Consider the following 21,669-nt stretch of genomic DNA (forward strand, 5'->3'; position numbering starts at 1 on the left):
AGATGCTTCTTATACCTATTGATATGCAAGAAGTGGTTAGGACTAATTCATTTTTAGTTAATAAGTGTCCTCCAGATGCATCTCGCACATTTCAGCTTGCCCTCCACAAGTATTCAGATGACATCTTCCTAGAAAACTAGCACCGTTGAAGTTGCAATTTTTGAACATCTTATTCTTTTCTGTTGCTGATGCTGTTTTGCCCTTCAAAAATGTGTAATCTGCTGTAAAGTGCACAAAGCTTACCCAATTCCGTTGTACAAAAGGCTCTTTCTTCTCACTGAATAATGGAGACAGGCAGGATATCCTAATTAAATAATGTTTCAATTGGTTCTTATCAGCCATACCTGATGCTAGACTCCGTGTATTCACTATAACATTTCTAAGACAGATGCATCTTCTGCTGGATAAGCTCAGTCACTGTTTAGAGAAGGAAATGTGCCCTAAATATTCTTCTCATGGTTTATTATGAGGTTGAAAGTTAGTATTTGGGAATAAGTAATTATTGTGATATTTGGAATCACTCAACCACTTGCATTTGTTTTGGTGTGATCATTCCTATTGATCTTTTATTCCTACATGAGTTAAAATGGTAATTTTTAGTTGAATGATTGCCAGCTGCCTAAAGTCACTTTTGGCGAGATAAGTGTTAAGTACCATCCTAGTATTGCTAAATTTAATTATCAAACAAACAAATAAAATACCATTATTCTGGCAACTTTGTTGCTTAAATTACACAGTATTCTAAGAGCAATGTGAAGAAGCCACAAAATTAGAAATGAAAAAGGAAATGTCTATTCCCATTGCTGCGTCCCAATTTCTCAATCTGACAAAACCACAAGTGACAAAATCACAAGTGTTTGTTTCTCTATGGTTTCAGAGGGCAAAGGGCAAAGATATTAGGAGAAATAGAAAGGAACAATTTTACCAGAATACTGGCTCCTGTACTTTAATTTGCAGGACTTTGTAGTACATGCAAAGAGCTTACAAAGTGATATACTAGGACATACCCTAAGTCAGTACTGCAGACTTCGTTAGTTTTCTTTGATAAAAAGAGGTAATAGGTTTTCTTTAAATAATAGAAATATTCAGGCAGCAATATAAAGGCTGACTCCTTTGGGAAAGTTGTGCTGACTTCATAAAGCACATTTGCATGTCAAGGGGAATCATTCTTGATGTGCTAATAAATTGTAGTTTAGGAAGTAGTAAAGCATTTTACCATATTAAGAAATTGAATCATTTTCTAATCTTGAACAATGGACATACTACATTTGAAGATTCTTTTCATATTAGCAATTTACTTATGTGAGCAGGACGGGTAAGATTATTTCTGAAAGTATTCCTCTATATGTTTGTAGTAAGAATATTAATTTAGATACCTTAAAGTGGGTACCTTTAAATCAGGCCAAAAAATTTAACTTGTTTATTAAATTAAGGGACGTTTCCTCTGATCTTGGGAAGGAAAATAGAATTTTATGCGGCAGAAATGTTAATCTTGCTGACTTGAAAATAAAGAATACATTTGTTAGTTAGTTATTTTGCTTGCTTTAGTTCTGTATTTACATCCTACCTTTCCTTCAAAGAGCTCAAGGTAGCATGTGGGAAGCCATTCCTCCATTTATTCTCTCAACAAATAATTGAAATAAGGTCGAGCTGACAGGAAAAAATTAGCCCAAAGTCACCCAGCAAGTACCACAATGAAACAAGGCCTTTCATTGTGTCTCCCCAGTTCTGTTTCAAAACTTGTATTTATTTTGGGTTTTCATTATTTCATATAATTCAGCAAAGAAAGCAAAAAAGGTGGCATTTTCATTGTAATAGTTACATCTGGAGCATTATTTGCATTGTTACAACAATTACAAATTATCTTTAGTGCTTGCTTTCTTTCTTAAGTTTTTTATTTATAATAAAATTTAAAAAGGAAAACATTGGACATGACATAACATTCCAGTTTAAATATTTCCGTCAAGTTATAGATACAATTCTTTATCTCTCTATAATTATATACAAACTTTACATACCATATTAAATCCATTTTTTTCTTATTTGCTAACATAAGAATATATATATTTCCAACTTGTCACTTATTCTTAATTCACCAAACAAACCATGTTATGGCTTGACACAAAATGTGAATCTGGCCCAAGTTTCTCATGTTGCTAATGAACAACATCACCAAAAAATTTTATGTCCTGTTTATGATCACCTGATTGGCTACTAAGGAAAAATAGAATGTTGTATAATATTAGCCTGAACTAGGAGAACTTGTTTTCCATTTATTGGGTTTTCTTAATAGAGTTTCTAAGTGCAAGCACTTCAGTACATTAATTTTAAAAAAACACCAGCAATATCACAAGAGCAGAATGAAACCCAGGAATAACCTCTTAGAGGGCACGCCCAAAAGACAAAACAGTACAGCACTAATTCTTTTTTGTTGATTTTAGTATTTATTCTATTACAACTTTTATTATTACCTTTTTATTTTCTGTTATTGTTTGTAATTTATTAGCTGCACTGTATATCGATCATAGATCAAAGCAATACACTGATTCTATCACCACCATTATCATTAGCTTATGCTTTATTAAAGCGCCCACCTTTTAAAAGAAAGCAAATCAACATTTAAATATTATTGCAGAGCTAATAATAAAAACTTAAGAAAAAACCAAAGACCTATATGATTCAGTATCCTGTTTCTTTTGAGGGTCAGTCAGATGCAGCCAACAAACAATACATCATCCCTGTCCTGCCATATATATTTTTGGCCCGGTTACGGCTGTTTATAGGCTTATGGCTTCAGATAGTAGAGAATAACTGATGGATAGACACATTATTAGCCATTGATAGCAATAAATTTGTCTAATCCCCTATAAAATTTAGAAGAATTTTTGGAATATGAATACATTTTGGCCATGTTTGAGTGAATATTCTCATTTGGAGTAATCAATGTAATGTGAAAAGGAGTAAGAATTAGTAAACCAAAGAAAGTAAGAAATGAGATGAAGGGAAAAGATCCAATAAATACCAATACCATTCACTATATCTTACCATAACTTTCTCTTCTTGCAAACTATCTTTTTTACCATACCCACACAGTGCTTCATATATCTCCAATGAGCACATGAAATGACATCATAAACACACTTTATGATGCATTAAATCACCATTTGCATTGAATAAACTACACACCATAAATTCTAGTTTTACTCAGTGTTCAACCACTAAGTTTGAATTTATTCTCATACGTATTTTACATCCATAATATATTCTTATCATAATCATCAACCAACCTTCAATTTCATAGCCACCAAAACATTCCATAATTTAAATCTGATAGACAGCATTCATTTCAATTCTGCTTTTCAATGCATCCTGTCGTTCCCATGCAAATAACTGCAGCATTCTTTCCAGCATTCCATTATTTCAGTTTCATCCCACATCATTTCATTATTTTTAATTATTGCTTGGTTCTTTCCTCCCACTTTCAAAACAATTTTTAAAAAATCCATTAAAACCACCCTCAATTTTCTCTGTTTCTTTTAATTGTTCCTTCTTCTTCTTCTTCTTGACTACATGGTTTGAAAGTATCCTTTTTATAGAAACATGCATTATATTATCCTTTTTGTAGAAGTAATGTGTTATATAATATAGCAATAGCATTTAGACTTTTAAAACACTCTACAGTGCATTACAGCGGGGGTTCCCAAACTTCGGTCTGTGGACAAGTGCCATCTATAGTGTACCAGAAACCAGTCTGCCCAATCAAACAAAGCTCCACCCAAGTGATGCAGGCAGCACACAAAACCATGCCCCATCCAATCCATGGGAAAAACTGTCTCCATGGAACTAGTGCCTGGTGTCCAAAAGGTTGGGGTGTACTTTTGTGAACGACCATGTCAGCATAGTGTCCTCATTTTACCATGCCAAGTGCATCAATGGTTATTGAAACGGATGTCCAAGTGCCGCCTCTATGTTGGTTGAGGAAGCAGGATTCCCTTGGGTACCATTTGTTGCGATTGAAGGAAAAGGAATAAATCTCTTTCTGCTCAAGATCCCCATGTACAATTAGTGGGCCACTGTATGACACAGAATGCTGGACTTGATGGACTTTGGCCCGATTCCTCATGACTCTTCTTATGTTCTTATGTACCAACCAAGGAAGGATGGAAGGCTGAATGAACCTTGAGTTGGCTAGGATAGAATGTCTAGCTGGGAGCAGAGTTAGCCTGTAATACGCTACCATGGATTAATATTATTCTGTTGTTCTCAATTTCTGCAGCAATCATGTTTCCCAATGTATCCAAAGACTTTCACTGTATTATTACACTAAGCATCCTGTTTTCACATTTCCCACTAGTGCAATTACATGTACTTACTTCTGGGCACCCTAACTCTTTGGCTTTTCACACTCTTCTAAGCAATTTTCATACCCTCTTTCTTATGACAATTTCCCATTCATTTTTTTCTGCAGTAGTTCTTTTACTTTACAATATTTTGTCTTATATTTCAAGTCCTATTTGTAAATGCACTCAATATTCTATCATATACAATCAGCTCAAATAAAAGTAGATACATAAATCTATTTTTCAGATTTATATTCATATTTTTCAGTAAAAAAAAAAGTGGAAAAGAACAGCATTAAATAATTTTTAAAAAGGAATTTGAGGGAAATAACTACATAATTAGTTTCTTTGTGAATTAAAACAGGAAGTTGTTAGTCTAATGTAGTCTGAAGGCTACCATAGAGGAATAATTTTTTTCCTCTATCTCATTCATCCTTACCACACATAATTTTATATATTATCTATGTCATGTGTTTATTCGCTTCTTTCCTGATCCAAAATGTCCTAAATATTTTAATCTTCTTTAATACAGGGTTTGCTTCAATCTCACTATAATTTTGAAGAGTAATCCCTGGATCAGTTTCAGCTATATAATATCTTTTAAAGGTCTGATAACTTACACTTGTCCAAACTCAATTAACATAGTAACATAACAATAAATAAGATTGCAAAATAAAAAAATTCAAGCTAACCATTTCACATCCCCACTGAGATCAAACAGAATTACAGACTCATTTTTAAATATATATACAATGGGGGGGTGTATAATTTACTCCTTTCATAACATTCCAGGTGTGTTAAGAAAGTTCAAATTGTACAACATTTAACTGTGAGTGTTGGAATGTTGAGTTTTGGATTTCCATTTTCCCCATATGAAATCAAGCATCTTTCATTCTCTTATTTGTCATGATTTGACCCAGGGGTGAAATCCAGCAATTCCTCTAACAGGTTCTGGAGAACTGGTAGAGGAAATTTTGAGTAGTTTGAGTAAATACCACCTCTGACTGGCTCCAGAGTGGGGTGGGAATGGAGATTTTGCAGTATCCTTCCCCTGCTACACTTACCAAGCCATGCCCACCAAGCTACACCATGGCCATCAAGCCATGGCCACAGAACCAGTAGGAAAAAAAATTGGATCTCACCAGTGCTTTGACCATGCATAGGTATGTATAGCACGGAATATTCTAGTGATTGTGAATCTGATGGAAAAGTAGCCAACATGATTACAGTATTACAGATTACAGTTATTTTCATTGCATAGGAAAATGATTCTTAAGCATTTAAAAATGTGTGTTCTGTCTGCATGAGCAACCGCAGAATTAAGCTCTGTAAAGATTCAATAGCAGCGGGATCATCTAATAAGTATTTATTCATTCATTCATTCATTCATTCATTCAATTTGTATGCCAGCCATCTCTCTAGGGCAGTGATGACAAACCTTTTTTCCCTCGGGTGCCGAAAGACCATGCACGTGCACTATTGTGAATGCGCGAGTGCCCACACCCTTAATTTAATACCTGGAGAGTCAAAAACAGCTTCTTTACCACCACCACCCTGGAAACCCTCTGGAGGCTGAAAAACCCTCTGGCGGGCCCAGTAGGCTCGTGTTTCGCCCTCCCCAAGCTCCAAAGGCTTCCCTGACGCTGGGGGAGGGTAAATTTGCCCTCACCCCACCCCCCAGAGGCTCCCTGAAAGCCAAAAACACCGTCCCAGAGTCTCTGTGTAACCCAAAAATTAGCTGCCTGGCACATACATACACATCAGAGCTGAGTTAGGGCAATGGCTCATGTGCCAGCAGATATGGCTCCGAGTGCCACCTGTGACACCCCTGCCATAGGTTCACCATCACTGCCCTAGGGACTCTAGGCGGCTCACAACCAAAATTAAAACATACAAATAGTATTAAAACCTCTAAAAACAATGGGGTACAGTTTGTTAGAGCATGGCAGCGATGAAGAAACACTTATCTGACTATATTTTGCATTTGGTAGTATGCAAATAAAGCTCCAAAGCATAATAGCAGGAACTATAAATTCATATGTAGATTGCACGTTTTTGCATTTGGAGATCTGCTTGCAAAGCTCTACAGTCTGCATGGCCTCATGATTTCTTTCCAGGCTTATCAGTGGCAGTTCAAATCCTTAAAAAGAGATGTGAAATTAGGAAATACTGCAATCAGAAATTTCTTGAAGATTACCATCAATTTTCCCCAATCAGTAGCTGAAATCTTTCTGTAATTTTCACCATTACTTTTAGTTCTTGCTTTTGGGAGAGCAGTGCCCAATTTGTATCTACCACGCAAGGGCTGGTCAAATAACAGGAATCCCAAGAAGTTCTGATAGTTGGATAGGTAATCCCAAAGTCTTCTAGTATAGTCCAAAATCAAGGTTGCAGTCTGCAACTTTAACTGCTATGCCACCCATCTCTGATAGGTTTCATGGTACCTTGGTTAGTTTTATTCCAAATTTCAAGAAAATATTATTGGAAGGGAAGAATATAAATTTTAAGGAGTCATTTAATTTTAAGGAGCCATAAGGTAGAAAACTGACAACATGCCATCATGATTACACAATTCATTATTCTGAGTCATAGAATAGATCATCTGGGTCAATGGCGGGAAACCTTTTGGGCTCAGCATGTCAAAATGTGATATGTCTCTTCCCCTCCAAACAAAGGAGAAATAATTGTGTACACTTCCCATGTCAATCACCCAATCATTTTACCATGCAAAAAACAGTATAAAAAAGAATCTAAAAATTATTCATATCCTTTAGTAGCTGAATCAAATTGATCAACTGCCCCAGGCCTGCCAGCAAAGCCAGGTCTTCATGGCCTTGTAGACAGCCAGCAGGGTGGGAGCAGTACAGACCTCAGTGGGCAGCTGGTTCCAAGAGAGCTGGCACCACCACAGAGAAGCCCCCCCCCCAACTATCACTGTCTAGCTGGTGGGACCAGGAGAATGCCAACCCTGTGGGCCGTTATTGGTCGCTGGGAGCTGTGTGGCAAGAGGCAGTCCTGGAGATAGACTGGTCCTAAGCCATGAAGGGCTTTGTAGGTGATAACCAACATTTTGAATTGCATCCAGAGACTGATTGGGAGCCAGTATAGCTCACGGAGTGTTGATGTGATGTGGTTATACCTCGGTGCACTCACAAAAGTTTGCATGGCTGCTTTCTGGATCAATTGTAGTATCGGAATGATTTTCAAGGGTAGAGTCTGTTACTATAATCAAGCTGTGAGGTGATAAGGGCATAGTGACCATGAAAAGAGACTCCTGACCTGATCCAAACAGGGTTGCAACTGGTGCACCAGGTGAACAGGTGCAAAGAGGTCAAGGAGTACCAGGACAGAGGGATAACTCCTATCCTGGGCCTTCCAGAGGTCATCCATCAGTATGACCAAAGCAATTTCTGTGCTATAGCCAGGCCTGAAACCCAACTGATAAGGGTCTAGATAATCAGGAGCTGGAGCACCACCACTTTCTCAACAACCTTTCCCATAAAGGGTAGATTGGAGACTGGATGATACTTTTTAAGGTCAGCTGGATCCAGGGAAGATTTTTTTGAGGAGCAGCCTCACCAACCCTTCCTTTAATGATTTCAGGAAAGACTCCTCACTCAAGGAGGCATTGATCAAAGCCTGGAACCAGTCTCGTGTCACCTCCCTATTGGCCGAAACCAGCCAGGAGGGATACAGGTCCAGTAAACAAGTGGAGGGGCTCATTGCTCCTATGATCTTGTCCATGTCATCAGTTGTCAAAAGATCAAACTCATCCCACACAATGGCTCAACAATCCGCTCCCTCCGCATTAAGAAGAGAATGGGTCACCCTGAAAAGGGTAGCTGGGTGCAATATTGCATGAGAATGGGATATGCTTTTGTTCTTGGGTGTTGGTGAATACCGGCATATCATCCAAATTATCATGATGTGTCACTTTTGAGACACATGCCATAGGTTTACCATCACTATCCTAAAACTATCCTTCCTTAGCCATTTTCAACACAGACCTTTATTTACTTTTGATTAAGTCTGTTTTGAGGGAGTGTCATAAAAACATATGTATAGCCCTGATGGATAACACTCATGTTAGCCTTAAGTGCTCATCCAAATGTTCTTGATAACTTGCAAAGGGAATGTAGGGAAAATTCCTTTTCGTCCAGCTATAACCCTGCAAATGATATTTGGAAGGCTGTTTCTCCTACCTGGGGAAAACTTTAATTCTTCAAGATAGCCTTTCAATTTCAATATGTCCTTTATGAATTTATCCAATCCTCCTTTAATGCCATCCAAGTTGATGGTCACCACCATTGTCACCTGATAATAATTTTGACAGGTTAATCCTGCACTTTATTTTTAAAAAATGCTTTCTGTTCTCTGTTCCAAATCTTCTTCTGGTGAGTTTCATTAGATGATTCTTACCTCTAGTATTCTGAAACAGAGGGAAAACCTCTTCCTATTACTTTCTGTGCCATATATTGTTGATAATATCTCTGAATAGAACAGAACAGAACAGGTTACGTGTGATTGGACACACAAGGAATTTGTTCTATTCTATTCTATTCTATTCTATTCCACAGAAGAGTGTAAGCAAAATTGTTGACGCCCCAAGCATCATCCTTGCAAGTAAAAGCTAGAATTTTTGAAAGTTTTTGGAACAAAAATGATGAGGTGAAGCAGAGATATTATCAAAGTATATAGAATGATATATGGTAGCAAAAGAAATAGGGAGAGAAGGACCAGGGGAGACATGATAGCATTGTTCCAATATTTGAGGGACTGGCACAAAGGAGGGGGTCAAGCTATTTTGTAGAGCACCTGAAGGCCAGGCAAGGAATAATGGGTGGAAATTGATCAAGGAGAGATTCAACCTAGAAATAAGGAGTTTATAGGTTCATTTCTGACAGTGAGAAAATCAACAAATGGAACAGCTCGCCTTCGAAAGTCATGGGAGCTTCATCACTTGAGAGTTTCAAGAAGAGATTGGACTACCATTTGTCAGAAATGGTGTAGGGTCTCGTGCCTGAGTAGGGGGTTGGACTAAATGACCCTTCCAAGTCTATTAATCCAGAATGTCTATAATATTTGGATGGGAGACCTCAAAGGAATATCGGAGCTGTAGGTTAAATTGAAAGTAAAACAAATTAACAAAAAATACTGAAAGAATGCAGTGGTATCCTATTTCCATATTGCTGAAAAGAAAATATCATAGAGACATTCCTGAACTTGCTAGAAGTTGAGCTCAATTGGAAGTAGACTTTATTTTAACATCCGAGAAAAGAGGGAAAAGGGGGAACTCCCTTGAGTATAAGATATAGATTTGAAGCTGTACAGCTCAGTGAAGATGTTGATTTCATTTGTGGCAGCTGACCAGAATAAGAATCCATGCTAAGAAAGTGATGGAAAATTTGACAGCCAACCTTCTAATGCCTTTATATCAATCTATAGCCTATCCAAAAGTGAAATTCTGATTATTTTTCTGGACATCCTATTTGGAAGAAAAAAGATATAACATTGCTGGACAAAAAAACAATTGCTACCAACCTGTCTTCCATTAAACCTGTATACTGCTCTAGTGAAAAAAGAGGACTGTGAAAATATTTACAGACACCTCACATCCTGGACATAAACTGTTTCAACTCCTACCCTAAAAATGGTTAAAATATATATTTATCAGAGAAAAAATAATATCTACATGCTGATTGAAAATCTATTATACTGTAGATTTTTCACAGAAAAAAATGAATTCATAATATATGATTTTGATGATTAGATTATATAGTAACCATAGAGTAAAAGGTACATTTATAAATGTATAATTACAGTTATACCTTGTTATACAAACTTAATTGGTTCCAGGACAAGTTCTTAAGGTGAAAAGTTTGTAAGATGAAACAATGTTTCCCATAGGAATCAATGGAAAATCGATTAATGCGTGCAAGCCCAAAATTCACCCCTTTTGCCAGCCGAAGCACCCGTTTTTGCACTGCTGGGATTCCCATGAGGCTCCCCTCCATGGGAAACCCCACCTCTGGATTTCTGTGTTTTTGCGATGCTGCAGGGGAATCCCAGCAGGAGAATCCCAGCATTGCAAAAATGAGCACTTCGCTGGCAACGGATGTCCAGAGGTGGGGTTTCCCATCGAAGGGAGCATCAGTGAAATCGCAGCATTGCAAAAACATCAAAGTCCTCGAAACCCCACCTCCGGACCTCTGTGTTTTTGCAATGCTCCGATTTCACTGAGGCTCCTCTCGACAGCGAAGCACCCGTTTTTGCGCTGCTGGGATTCCCCTGCAGCATCACAAAAACACGGAAGTCCGGAGGTGGGGTTTCCCATGGAGGGGCGCCTCAGGGGAATCCCAGCAGTGCAAAAACAGGTGCTTCGCTTACAATGGAAGTCCGGAGGCGGGGCATCCCAGCGGCGTAAGTGGGTTTGTAAGGTGAAAATAGTTTGTAAGAAGAGGCAAAAAAATCTTAAACCCCGGGTTTGTATCTCGAAAAGTTTGTATGACGAGGCGTTTGTAAGATGAGGTATCACTGTATAACTATAACTGCTGTAAAGCAGATCAATATATATTTCTTTGTTCTTTCTTTTCCTTTTCCCTTTCTTTCTTTCTTTCTTTCTTTTTTGCTTTCTCTTTTATTTCTTTTTATTTTCTTTTTTATTATGTTATATTATTTTGTATCACTTTCATTTATTTTTAAATAATCATTAATAAAGATTACATATAAAAAGTCAATTAAAAACTCTTGTATTAGTTGCTAGAAGGATTTGAAAATTGCTAGCAAAATGAGGTAAAATGAAACACTTTTGTTCATTGGCACAGGATCAAAGATTGAAAGGTTAAGTTAATTTTTATTCAAACAGAGCTGCATTTCACTTACTTGTGAACTCTAGTACCACTCGACTACAATAAAAAAAGATATGAAGGGAAATAAAAGCAAACTGCCATTTGTTTTTAATCCCTTTTTAGCCTTACTCTCTATTTGTATAAGAGCATCTGTGCGTTGTAAGTAGCAAAAAATACCTCAACTTACTAAGTTGACTGGTTCTTTAAAAAAACCCAGCATTTTCTCTTCCTCATTGGAAAAAAGTGACTAAGAGAAACTAAAGATTTCCATTCTTCTACCGTTTCAGTCACTGGGTTTTGTCTTCTTTTTCTTGCCAGACTCTAGGTTATGGCTAAGTCAGAAAGTCAGATGGATATAACTGAAATGAATTCCCCCAAACCAAAGAAAAAACTGGGCTGGAGTCCACTGGAAATTGGACTTGCTGCTGTAGTGCTGCTTCTTGCTATAGTGGCCATCACTATGATCATTCTGTATGCAACTTATGATGGTAAGTAGGAGTCTAAACTTAAAATTATTATTGTTGTTGTTGGTAAGTAGGAGTCTAAACTTAAAATTATTATTGTTGTTGTTGCTGCTGCTGCTGCTGCTGCTGCTGCTGTTGTTGTTGCTGCTGTTGTTAATTGGATGTATGCCTCCCCTCTCCATGGACTCAGTAACAAAAACTGAAAACATAATATTATAAGTGAGGAGAGAAAATGTCAGTGAATATAATTTCCTAGAAACAGATTTCCTAGAAACAGATACCAATACAATTTGATTAGAATGATTGATCTGTAGAACTGTTGAAATTTTAACAACTAAACTAGAAAATAGTTCATATTCTGTTGTGATGTCATATGATTTAATGGCTAAAAAAGGATAGAACTAGAACCTAGAACACTCACGATCAGGTCCAATTATAGGTATAAAAACTTAGTGAGTGACTTTGAAATGATCATTCTTTCTTAGCCCAAGCTACATGAAAAGATTTCTGTTGTGTGAATAAATGAAAATAAATTCTCTGTAGATATATTTGAATTCTTGGAGAAAAAAAACAGGAGATGAATAAATGAGCAATTTCAGTATATAAAATAAGTATCTCCTTTTAATATTTATATCTTCAAATCTATGTTGTCATTTTTAATAATAAAACATACTGATTGATAGATCTTTATCTGAAGGCAATTAGGTAGAATTCCATCATCCTCTAGACCAGTGATTTTCAACCTTTTTTGAGCCGCGGCACATTTTTTACATTTACGAAACCCTGGGGCACATTGAGCGGGGGGAGGGTGGGGGCTAAAAAAAAGTTTGGACGATAAAATTCTCTCTCTCTCTTCCTCCCTTTCGCTCTATTTCTCTCTCCCTCCCTCTTTCTCCCTTCCTTCTTCCTCTCTCCATCCCTCTTTCTTTCTCTTCCTTCCTTCCTCTCTTTTTTGCTCTTTCTCTCTCCCTCCCTACCTCCCTCTATGTCTTTCTCTCTCTCTCCTTCCCCCCCTCTTTCTCTCTATTGCTTTCTTTTTCTTTCTCTCTCTCTTGCTTTCTTTCTCTTGTTCTCTCTCTCTCTCTCGCTTTCTCTCTCTCTCTTGTTCTCTTTCTCTCTCTTGCTCTTTCTCTCTCTTTCTTTCTTTCTCTCTCTCTCTTGCTTTCTTTCTCTCTTGCTTTCTTTCTCTCTCTGAGCTTCGCGGCACACCTGACCATGTCTCACGGCACACTGGTTGAAAAACACTGCTCTAGACAGTCAATGTAACATAGTGAATAAGGTTATTTAGTGAATATATCACACTCAAATTCACATTTCCTGAAATTTTTGTAATAAAAAAATGTGATAGGTCATTTTAGCACTGACTAGTAAGGAATATTTGCGGCAATTATTTATATTCAAATTCAATACAATATTATTTCTTTAAAAAGAAATCCCCCACCCACATGCATGCTTAACACACTTCATTCAAATTTTGTTCATTTCCTTTTCACTATGACAAAAATATTTCCTTTCTGCAGCTTCAAAAACTGTTTAGAAGACATATCATCATATCTATTTTAGCATCCTAACTCTTTCTTCTTTCTATCCTCTAGCAAAAATTAGATTATCTTTAGGTCCCAAAATGTGGTGTTTAAGAATATGCATTACATTTAAGTATAGGGTGGGTGGCAGAAAAGAGATTGAGTCTTACTTTAAAAAAAAAAATAGTTACATTATGAAAAGGATGTTCACCTAAGAAATTTTCAGTTCCCTTTTCATATAAATTGCTTCTGCTACCATAGCTCAGAGAGATCAAATGTTTCTTCCTTGTCATCTGAACACAGGAACATAGAAACAAATATCAGCAGTTCCAGCTTACTGGTCTTTAAATTAAGCCTACCTGTGTGGGCTGAAAAAAATCCAGATGACCATTAGAGGTCAGAAAGACATCAGCAAGTTTCTATCAATTGGCCAGCTGAATCGTTTTCAGCCCAGATTTAGCAGCTGCATCCTAAGTATCCCAAAGCTCTTTCTGTAGATAGATCAATGGGATTTTCATTCCCTAAACAGACCTCAAGCCATCAGCAACTACATACTTTCACCCACACTCCAAACAAGCCTATTCTGGGTGCCTTTCTTGTCTCAGAGAGGTATAATAATCCATATTTGAAATAATCTTGCTACATGAGGGACCCCAATCCAAAATGTTAAAATTTACAACCACAACGATTCTCAGTGGGAAGTAGTAAGAAGGGAAGACCATAATGAATGAAATCATCTCACTTGGCTTTTCCAAAAATAGTGTTATCCTCATTGCCATATTTTTCGAAGTATAAGATGCACCTTCTTATCCCCCCAAAAGAGAATGAAAACTTGGGTGCGTCTTATACACCAAATGTAGCCCCACCCAGCCACTTCCACCCTCGGCCTCCCAGCAATTTACCTCCTTGCAGCAAACAGCTCAGAGCCTGATCAGCACAAGCAACTGCTTATCAGCCTCCCGACCACCAGCTGTTTGATTGAAGCTGCAGGCAAGCTCACATGCTAAAATGAATGTGAAATTAAAGCTGCAAGGAGGCAAATTGTTGGAAGGAAGAGGCAAAGGCAGAATTTTATTTTCTTGTGCTAATCAGATTGTGCTGAAACTGGCTGTTTGTTGTTTGCTGCAAGGAGGTAAATCAATAAATGCCTGCAGAATGTTCAAATTATTAGACTTATTTTTTTAAAGACTGCTTTATTATTGTTCTTGACAACTCAACAAAATAAATAAATAAATAAATACTTTATTTGCATTGTATATACAGTATACCCATTCACATGATGCCCAAAGACCAGTCCCAACATACATAACAATCCAAAAAACATGCTCCACCCATCACAAATTCCCCACCCTGAACCACCCAAACATCTAGACAACAGACCAAGTAATATTGTCCAACAGCTCACTGATGGTGATTAAAAACTTTAGTTCATTGTTAAGTGCGAGTATAGCTCTGGGATAAAAACTTCAGAAAACACGCGATCCAAGTTTTAATTGTTCTATATCTTCTGCCAGAAGGCAACAGTTCAAAAAGATTGTAAACAGGATGAGAAGAGCCTCTGAGAATGTTATGCACCTTCCTAGAACAGTGAGATGCAAAAGATATCACCCAGGGCTGGTAGCTGGAGCCCAATGATATTCTGGGCAGTTTTAATAATTCTCTGTAGAGATTTTTTATCTGCTACAGAGCTGCTTCCATATCATGCAAGAATGCCGTATGTCAGGACACTCTCAAAGGGGCTGTGACAGTAGGGCAGTAGTAGATGCTGAGATAGATTTATCTTCCTGGGTACTCTCAGAAAGTACAGCCTCTTTTGTGCCTTCTGCACAAGCATGTTGACATTCACAGTCCATGAGAGGTCCTCTGAAATATAAGTACCCAGAAGTTTGAAACTACTAACCCTCTCCACCTCCCTGCCATTTATGTGTAATGGTAAATGTTTGTCTTTCTCCCTCCTGAAGTCAATTATCAGTTCTTTAGGCTTTTTTGGTATTAAGTGTAAGAAGAAGCTTTTTAAAAATAAATGCTTTATTTGAAGAGGCCAAGTGCTATTGTATCTTCTTTTAAATAGCAGAGAGTAACTATCCTCCCAGAAAGCTACATCAATTTTAACAAAATCTGTACAATTATAATCTGAAATGTAGCAGTGTCCTGTTTAATATTAAGATAAGGCAGCTGAGTTAAACCCTGACTTAGTCATGTTGGGAGTAGATCCATTTAAATAATTAGGAGGAATGAGTGTGACTACATTTAAGAAAACTTTGTGGCATTAATATACTGTCATAATGTACATTCTATAGGTCAGGCACACATGGACAGAAATATACAGCAAACAGTATATATCATCTGTGCTGTTTGCTGGTTACTGGGAGGCAAATTGCTGGGAGACAGAGGCAGATTTGTTTTTTCCTTGTTTTCCTCACAGGGGGGGGCGCAATGGGGGGCAGTAAAAATGGAACTGAGGGAAGGGAAGGGAGGGGAGGAAATGGAAGGAAATGAATGGAACAAGAGAAAAGAAAGGAAAGAAAAAAGGGGGACGAGAAAGGAAAGGAGGAGGAAAAGAGGAAAGGAATGGAACAGGGGAAAAGAAAGGAAAGGAAAGAAGAGGAGAGGAGAAAGGAAGGAAGGAAATGGAAGGAAAGGAAAGGAGGAAAGGAATGGAACAGAGAAACCGAAAGAAAAGGGGAGGAAAGGAAGGAAGAGAGAGAAAGAAAGAAAGAAAGAAAGAGGGAGGGAGAAAAGAAAAAAAGAAAGAAACTTATGACCACAATTGAACCCCAAATTTGGTTGCTAAGCAAGAGCATTCTTGCTCTTGCTTAACAAGAGTGAGATTCACCAAATTTTACTCAATCCATGACATTACCTAGGTCTAACAGTGATGTCCAAGCTAGGGATGTGCATCTGAAGGCATGTGTAATGTTCTAATGTACAGAGGTTATGGTTAAATGTGTGGCAGAATGTGGACTCTGGTATGTTTTTCCTATTGCAGTAAATGAGGTTGAATGTGTATAATTTTAGAAGAGCTGTGCATATGTGTGAATATGTGTGTGTACATATAGTAGATAATGTATATTTTTAGTGCCTGTGTATAATATGTAACTACACATATAGCATATATACATATAGGATTAAATAGTATATTTTGAATGTTCAGTAATAGTAAATATCTTGTATCTCTTTGAGGTGAAGAGAGGTCAGCTACCCTTAACCAGGGGTAGGCAAAGTTGGCTCTTCTATGACATGTGGACTTCAACTCCCAGAATTTCTGAGCTAGCATGATTGCCCTAAACCAGACTCTTGACATGAATGATGTCACGTTGGCCACTTTTAAGCCAGTCACATGACCTTTAAGCCACCCCTGGTCACATGATCATCAAGCCACTCCCACCTGGTCACATGGCCATCAAGCCACTCCCACCCAGTCACATGGCCATCAAGCCCTCCCACAAAATAAGCCACACCCACAGTGTGGTAGTAAAATTTTTTGTGGCCCTTCACTGCCCAAAATTAAGGTGTGCCTTATACCCCGGTGCATCTCCGAGTCTTCGGAGAGGGGCGGCATACAAATCTAATAAATAAATAAAATAAATAAATCTTATATTCTGAAAAATACAGTAATTCATCATTGATTTAAAACATTTGTACACCACTTCTCCTTGAAAGGCTTTAATTGTTCATCTTACTTTCTGACCTCAAATCTGATGAACAATCAAAAGGAGCTTTGTTTTCAACTCAATAATTGTTTGTCCTCATTTTGTCCTCCCTTATTCCATACATTTTTAAGTTTTTCATCTAGCATGCTTCCTTTCCCAATTCAGGCATAAACATGATGAAAAAGTCTTTTCCCTTTCAAACAATACTTTCCCTTTGCATTCATGCATAATGAGAGCTTCACTTTATCCTGTCCTGATTTCGGTATACAGTACTTATTTTATATTGGTGAAGGTTCTATTTTAATTCTTTGCTGTCAGAATAGTGACCTAGTACTAAGACAAACCCAAGTGTCTTGAAGAAGCAGATGTCTGCATTATATAAATAGACACATTTAGTTTATATCCATTAGGGATGAGTTTCAAAATTTTAAGTACAATGACGTTAATGTGCTATGAAAAAAAAATAACATCCTCACCCATCCTTTTTCTTTTTCCAGATGGTATTTGTAAAACTTCGGACTGTATAAAATCAGGTAAGATAAATAGAATGTCTTCATTTCTTTTACTCTATTAATAAGGAATTTCTGAAAATACTATATCCCAGACAAATGAGCAGAAGCCAGGGTTGTACATCTGTTTTACACTTCCACTCCATATGACAATCTGCTTTTGAAAGTCAGAGATAAAACAATACAATACCACAGTAGAAACTGTAGAAAGTAACTGCAGATAAGCCAACTGAAGAAATATATATACTGCTCAAAAAAATAAAGGGAACTCTTAAACAACACAATATAACTCCAAGTAATAAGTGCACCAGTTTGCCTTTTGTCCCCTGTCCAATTGTCTCTCCTTTATCTCATATATCTTTTCTTCCTTTCATATATCTTCTCCTCTATTTTTATATCTTTTCTTCTGTCCTTTTCTTTATATATATTACTACATGTCTATTCTCTTCAATATGTATTGTGTATTGGACAAATAAATAAAAATTAAAAATAATCAAACTTCTATTAAATCAAACTGTCCACTTAGGAAGCAACACTAATTGACAATCAATTTCACATGTTGTCAGCACATTCAACTTTGTACAGAACAAAGTATTAAATGAGAATATTTCATTCATTCAGTTCTAGGATGTGTTCTTTTAGTGTTCCCTTTATTTTTTTGAGCAGTGTATTTATCTCAAATTAGAATTGTGAAGTTCTATTCCTTTGATTAAAAGCAGACAAAATAATGGAATCACTTGCAGCTGTATAACAGCAGGCTTTGTATTAGAGCATTTCCAAAATTAAAAGACCTCTGCAAATACAGAGCCTTGTGGAGGGATAATAGAGTGCCCTCAAACCATCTTGGTCATCCCATGAAATATCTTTATAAAATGCCTATGTTAAGGGAAGTTAAGGGAATATCTCCGAGACCGCCTGCTGCCGCATGAATCCGAGCGACCGATTAGGTCCCACAGAGTGGGCCTTCTCCGGGTCCCGTCAACTAAACAATGTCGGTTGGCGGGCCCCAGGGGAAGAGCCTTCTCTGTGGTGGCCCCGGCCCTCTGGAACAACTCCCCCTGGAGATTAGAACTGCCCCTACTCTCCTTGCCTTTCGTAAGCTCCTTAAGACCCACCTGTGTCGTCAGGCATGGGGGAACTGAGACATCTCCCCCGGGCATATACAATTTATGAATGGTATGTGTGTGTATGTATGTGTATTTAGAAAATGGGGTGTTTTAAATGTTTTTAGTAGAAATTTAGATTTGTTGTAAACTGTTTTTTTCACTTTGTTGTGAGCCGCCCCGAGTCTGCGGAGAGGGGCGGCATACAAATGTAAATAAACAAACAAACAAACAAACAAGTGGACCTAGTGATTAAAAATGTGGTATTCTGTTTATTAATGAGAATCTATAAGATGGTATACTGACTTAATGGCATAGGCATGTTGGTTCTAATATAGAATCAGTCTTTGAATCTCTGGAAGTCAAGGTTTGCCTCTTCTTGTCCTGAAATGACAGCAGATCATTTCATGGAGAAGGGGAAGAAAGCTTATAGTTTTGCTCTGCTTATATGATTAGCTTATTAAAATACCTCTTAAAGTACTGTAACTATGCAGATCATTGTGCTAATCCTAATTGCATATACTCACGCAAATAATGTTGGAACCAAATAGGTAAGGTAGCTGAATTGGAAGGGGGCAGTGTTCATTAAAGCTTTGAAAGGCCCAGAACAATATCTATGTTTTCAACAGTTTGTCAGAGGTCCTACAAAAGGGACAAATTTACCCTCGTATAGGCATAATGGAAATGGATTCCCAGTGCAAAATTAATTAGGCTAATGGTCACTTGCTTGACTGTGTTGCAAAAAAGATGAGCATAAACAGTTGACAATCCTAGTGCAGTATGGTATGTGGACAGGCTAAAAACATGTTTTTAATTTAATGTAGTTTAATGAAAAAAAGAACCAGGGGAGGCATGATAGCAGGGTTCCAATATCTCAGGGGTTGCCACAAAGAAGGAGTCAACCTATTCTCTAAAACACCTGAAAGTAGAACAAGAAGCAACGGGTGGAAACTAAATAAGGAAAGAAGTAACTTAGAGCTAAGGCAAAATTTCCTGACAGTTAGAACAATTAACCAGTGGAACACCTTGCCTCCAGAAGTTGTGAATGCTCCAACACTGGAAGTTTTTAAGAAGAGGTTGGAGAACCATTTGTCTGAAGTAGTGTAGGGTTTCCTGCCTAAGGAGGGGATTGGATTAGAAGACCTCTAAGGTCCCTTCCAACTCTGTTGTTATTAGTTATATTGACAACTGCAGCCTTTTCTTCCCACCATCCATTTAGATTGAAAGCAATACATTTAGTTTTCTGTAATCTCAGTGGTGTATACAAGGCTGATTCAGGAGCATGGGGAGGGTAATGAAAAAAGTAAGCTACAAAAAAAACCTATAAATTATCACGTATAAAAAAGGACAGGACTTCAATTGCCTGCAGATGCCTCTGCTCTAATCAATTACATCATGCCAAGTAGTCAGACAGCACATGATTGTCAGGGATAAGGAAATGTCAAATCATAAGCAGATGATAAAGGCTACAATCACCAATGGGAAAAAAAAAGGCGATTAGTGCAAAGGTCAAGAAATTCTGTTATATAGCTGCCCCAAATGAAGTTTTTGTCCTCTCACCCAGTGAAGGGCTACCAAAGTGTTTACTATCACACTTTGGGCATGGCTTATGCAGGAGGCCGTGCATTTTCTTTCAACATCTTTCAGTGCAAATTGGGTGCTCCGGGGTGGAGCTCCAGTTCCGCTACCCCACTACACCCCCCCTTTCTAGGCAGTAGCCCACCCCTGCTCTCACCTATCTAACATAATGAGCAGTTTTAGATTTGCATGAATAACTTTAGCTGTGTGAACAGGTAGCAAACCACATTTGGAATACTGTGTTCAGTTCTGGAGACCTCACCTACAAAAAGATATTGACAAAATTGAACGGGTCCAAAGACGGGCTACAAGAAGGGTGGAAGGTCTTAAGCATAAAACGTATCAGGAAAGACTTAATGAACTCAATCTGTATAGTCTGGAGGACAGAAGGAAAAGGGGGGACATGATCGAAACATTTAAATATGTCAAAGGATTAAATAGGGTTCAGAAGGGAAGTGTTTTTAATAGGAAAGTGAACACAAGAACAAGGGGACACAATCTGAAGTTAGTTGGGGGAAAGATCAAAAGCAACAGGAGAAAATATTATTTTACTGAAAGAGTAGTAGACCCTTGGAACAAACTTCCAGCAGACGTGGTTGGTAAATCCACAGTAACTGAATTTAAACATGCCTGGGATAAACATAGTTCCATCTTAAGATAAAATACAAAAATAGCATAAGGGCAGACTAGATGGACCATGAGGTCTTTTTCTGCCGTCAGTCTTCTATGTTTCTATGTTTCTATGGTTTATTTTTTGTGTTACCTTTTCTGTCCTGGCAGGCATGACAAGGGGATGGAGTGGGAGTGGAGATGGGAAGTTACCAAGACACAGCCCATTTTAACTTTTGAAATATTTAAAAATATATGGTCAGAATTCTTGACAAGGGACAGAAATTAACAAGAGGAAAAATTACAAGACTAGTGGAGGTTTTTTTTTAATCATAATGGCTAGGTTCATGTACTGCATTGAACCAGGACAATTAAAGACCTAGGTATCTATATGACAGTTAGTGTTAATTGTGGGGTGGGGATTGTGACACAGAATGTGAGCCAGCTAAGTTGCTTAGTTTAAGATTCAGTGTATTATGTGACCTAGAACGTAAGTTAATTAAGCAACACTGATAAGGACTAGTGTGAATGCAGTCAAGTGCATGATAATAATTTTTCCTTTAAACTTTCATTGCGCAATCCATTTCTGGATTGTACAGAATTATGATTTGTGAGAACAAAGATAACATGAAGGTGACACTTTATCCGAATAGCAATATTGCATGCTATTTATTAAAAAATTGCTCACTTATCAAGATTAATGTTTAATAATTAAATTAATATTTGCTTTTCAAGGTTTCTACTTCATAAAATATTTTTTACTATCCAAAACTAATTAACCTAGAACAGAATGTTAAGCTTACTTAATCAAAATACTATTTAGTTGCTGAATCATCTTCCTGGGGCACATTAAGGAAACTACTTTCTTACATTGAAAAAAGTGCTGAATAATATACTTTCCTTGCAAAAGAAGGATGTTTTAAACTAATTAACAATTTGCAGTGGTATGAAAGTTAGCTTGAAACTGAACATTAAGAAAATTAAGATCATGGTATCCGGTCCTCTCAATTCCTGGCAAATAGATGGGGAAGAAATGGAGGCA

General features: G+C 37.5%; 1 protein-coding gene across 4 annotated transcripts in view; it reads left to right on the plus strand.

Moving 5' to 3' along the window:
- MME (membrane metalloendopeptidase) overlaps nucleotides 1-21,669 on the plus strand; it is a 122,597-nt gene that overhangs the window by 39,211 nt on the left and 61,717 nt on the right. For 3 of the 4 annotated variants that reach the window (XM_070753477.1, XM_070753474.1, XM_070753473.1), the window contains exons 2-3: nucleotides 11,507-11,676; nucleotides 17,326-17,361. In XM_070753477.1, the coding sequence (XP_070609578.1) occupies nucleotides 11,517-11,676; nucleotides 17,326-17,361 (196 nt within the window). In that variant the 5' untranslated portion in view covers nucleotides 11,507-11,516. Of the gene's footprint in view, nucleotides 1-11,257; nucleotides 11,348-11,506; nucleotides 11,677-17,325; nucleotides 17,362-21,669 lie in introns of those variants that run through there. The other variant, XM_070753476.1, reaches the window with a different exon arrangement.

Source organism: Erythrolamprus reginae, chromosome 5, assembly GCF_031021105.1.
Source record: "Erythrolamprus reginae isolate rEryReg1 chromosome 5, rEryReg1.hap1, whole genome shotgun sequence".
Classification (NCBI taxonomy): Eukaryota; Metazoa; Chordata; class Lepidosauria; order Squamata; family Dipsadidae; genus Erythrolamprus; species Erythrolamprus reginae.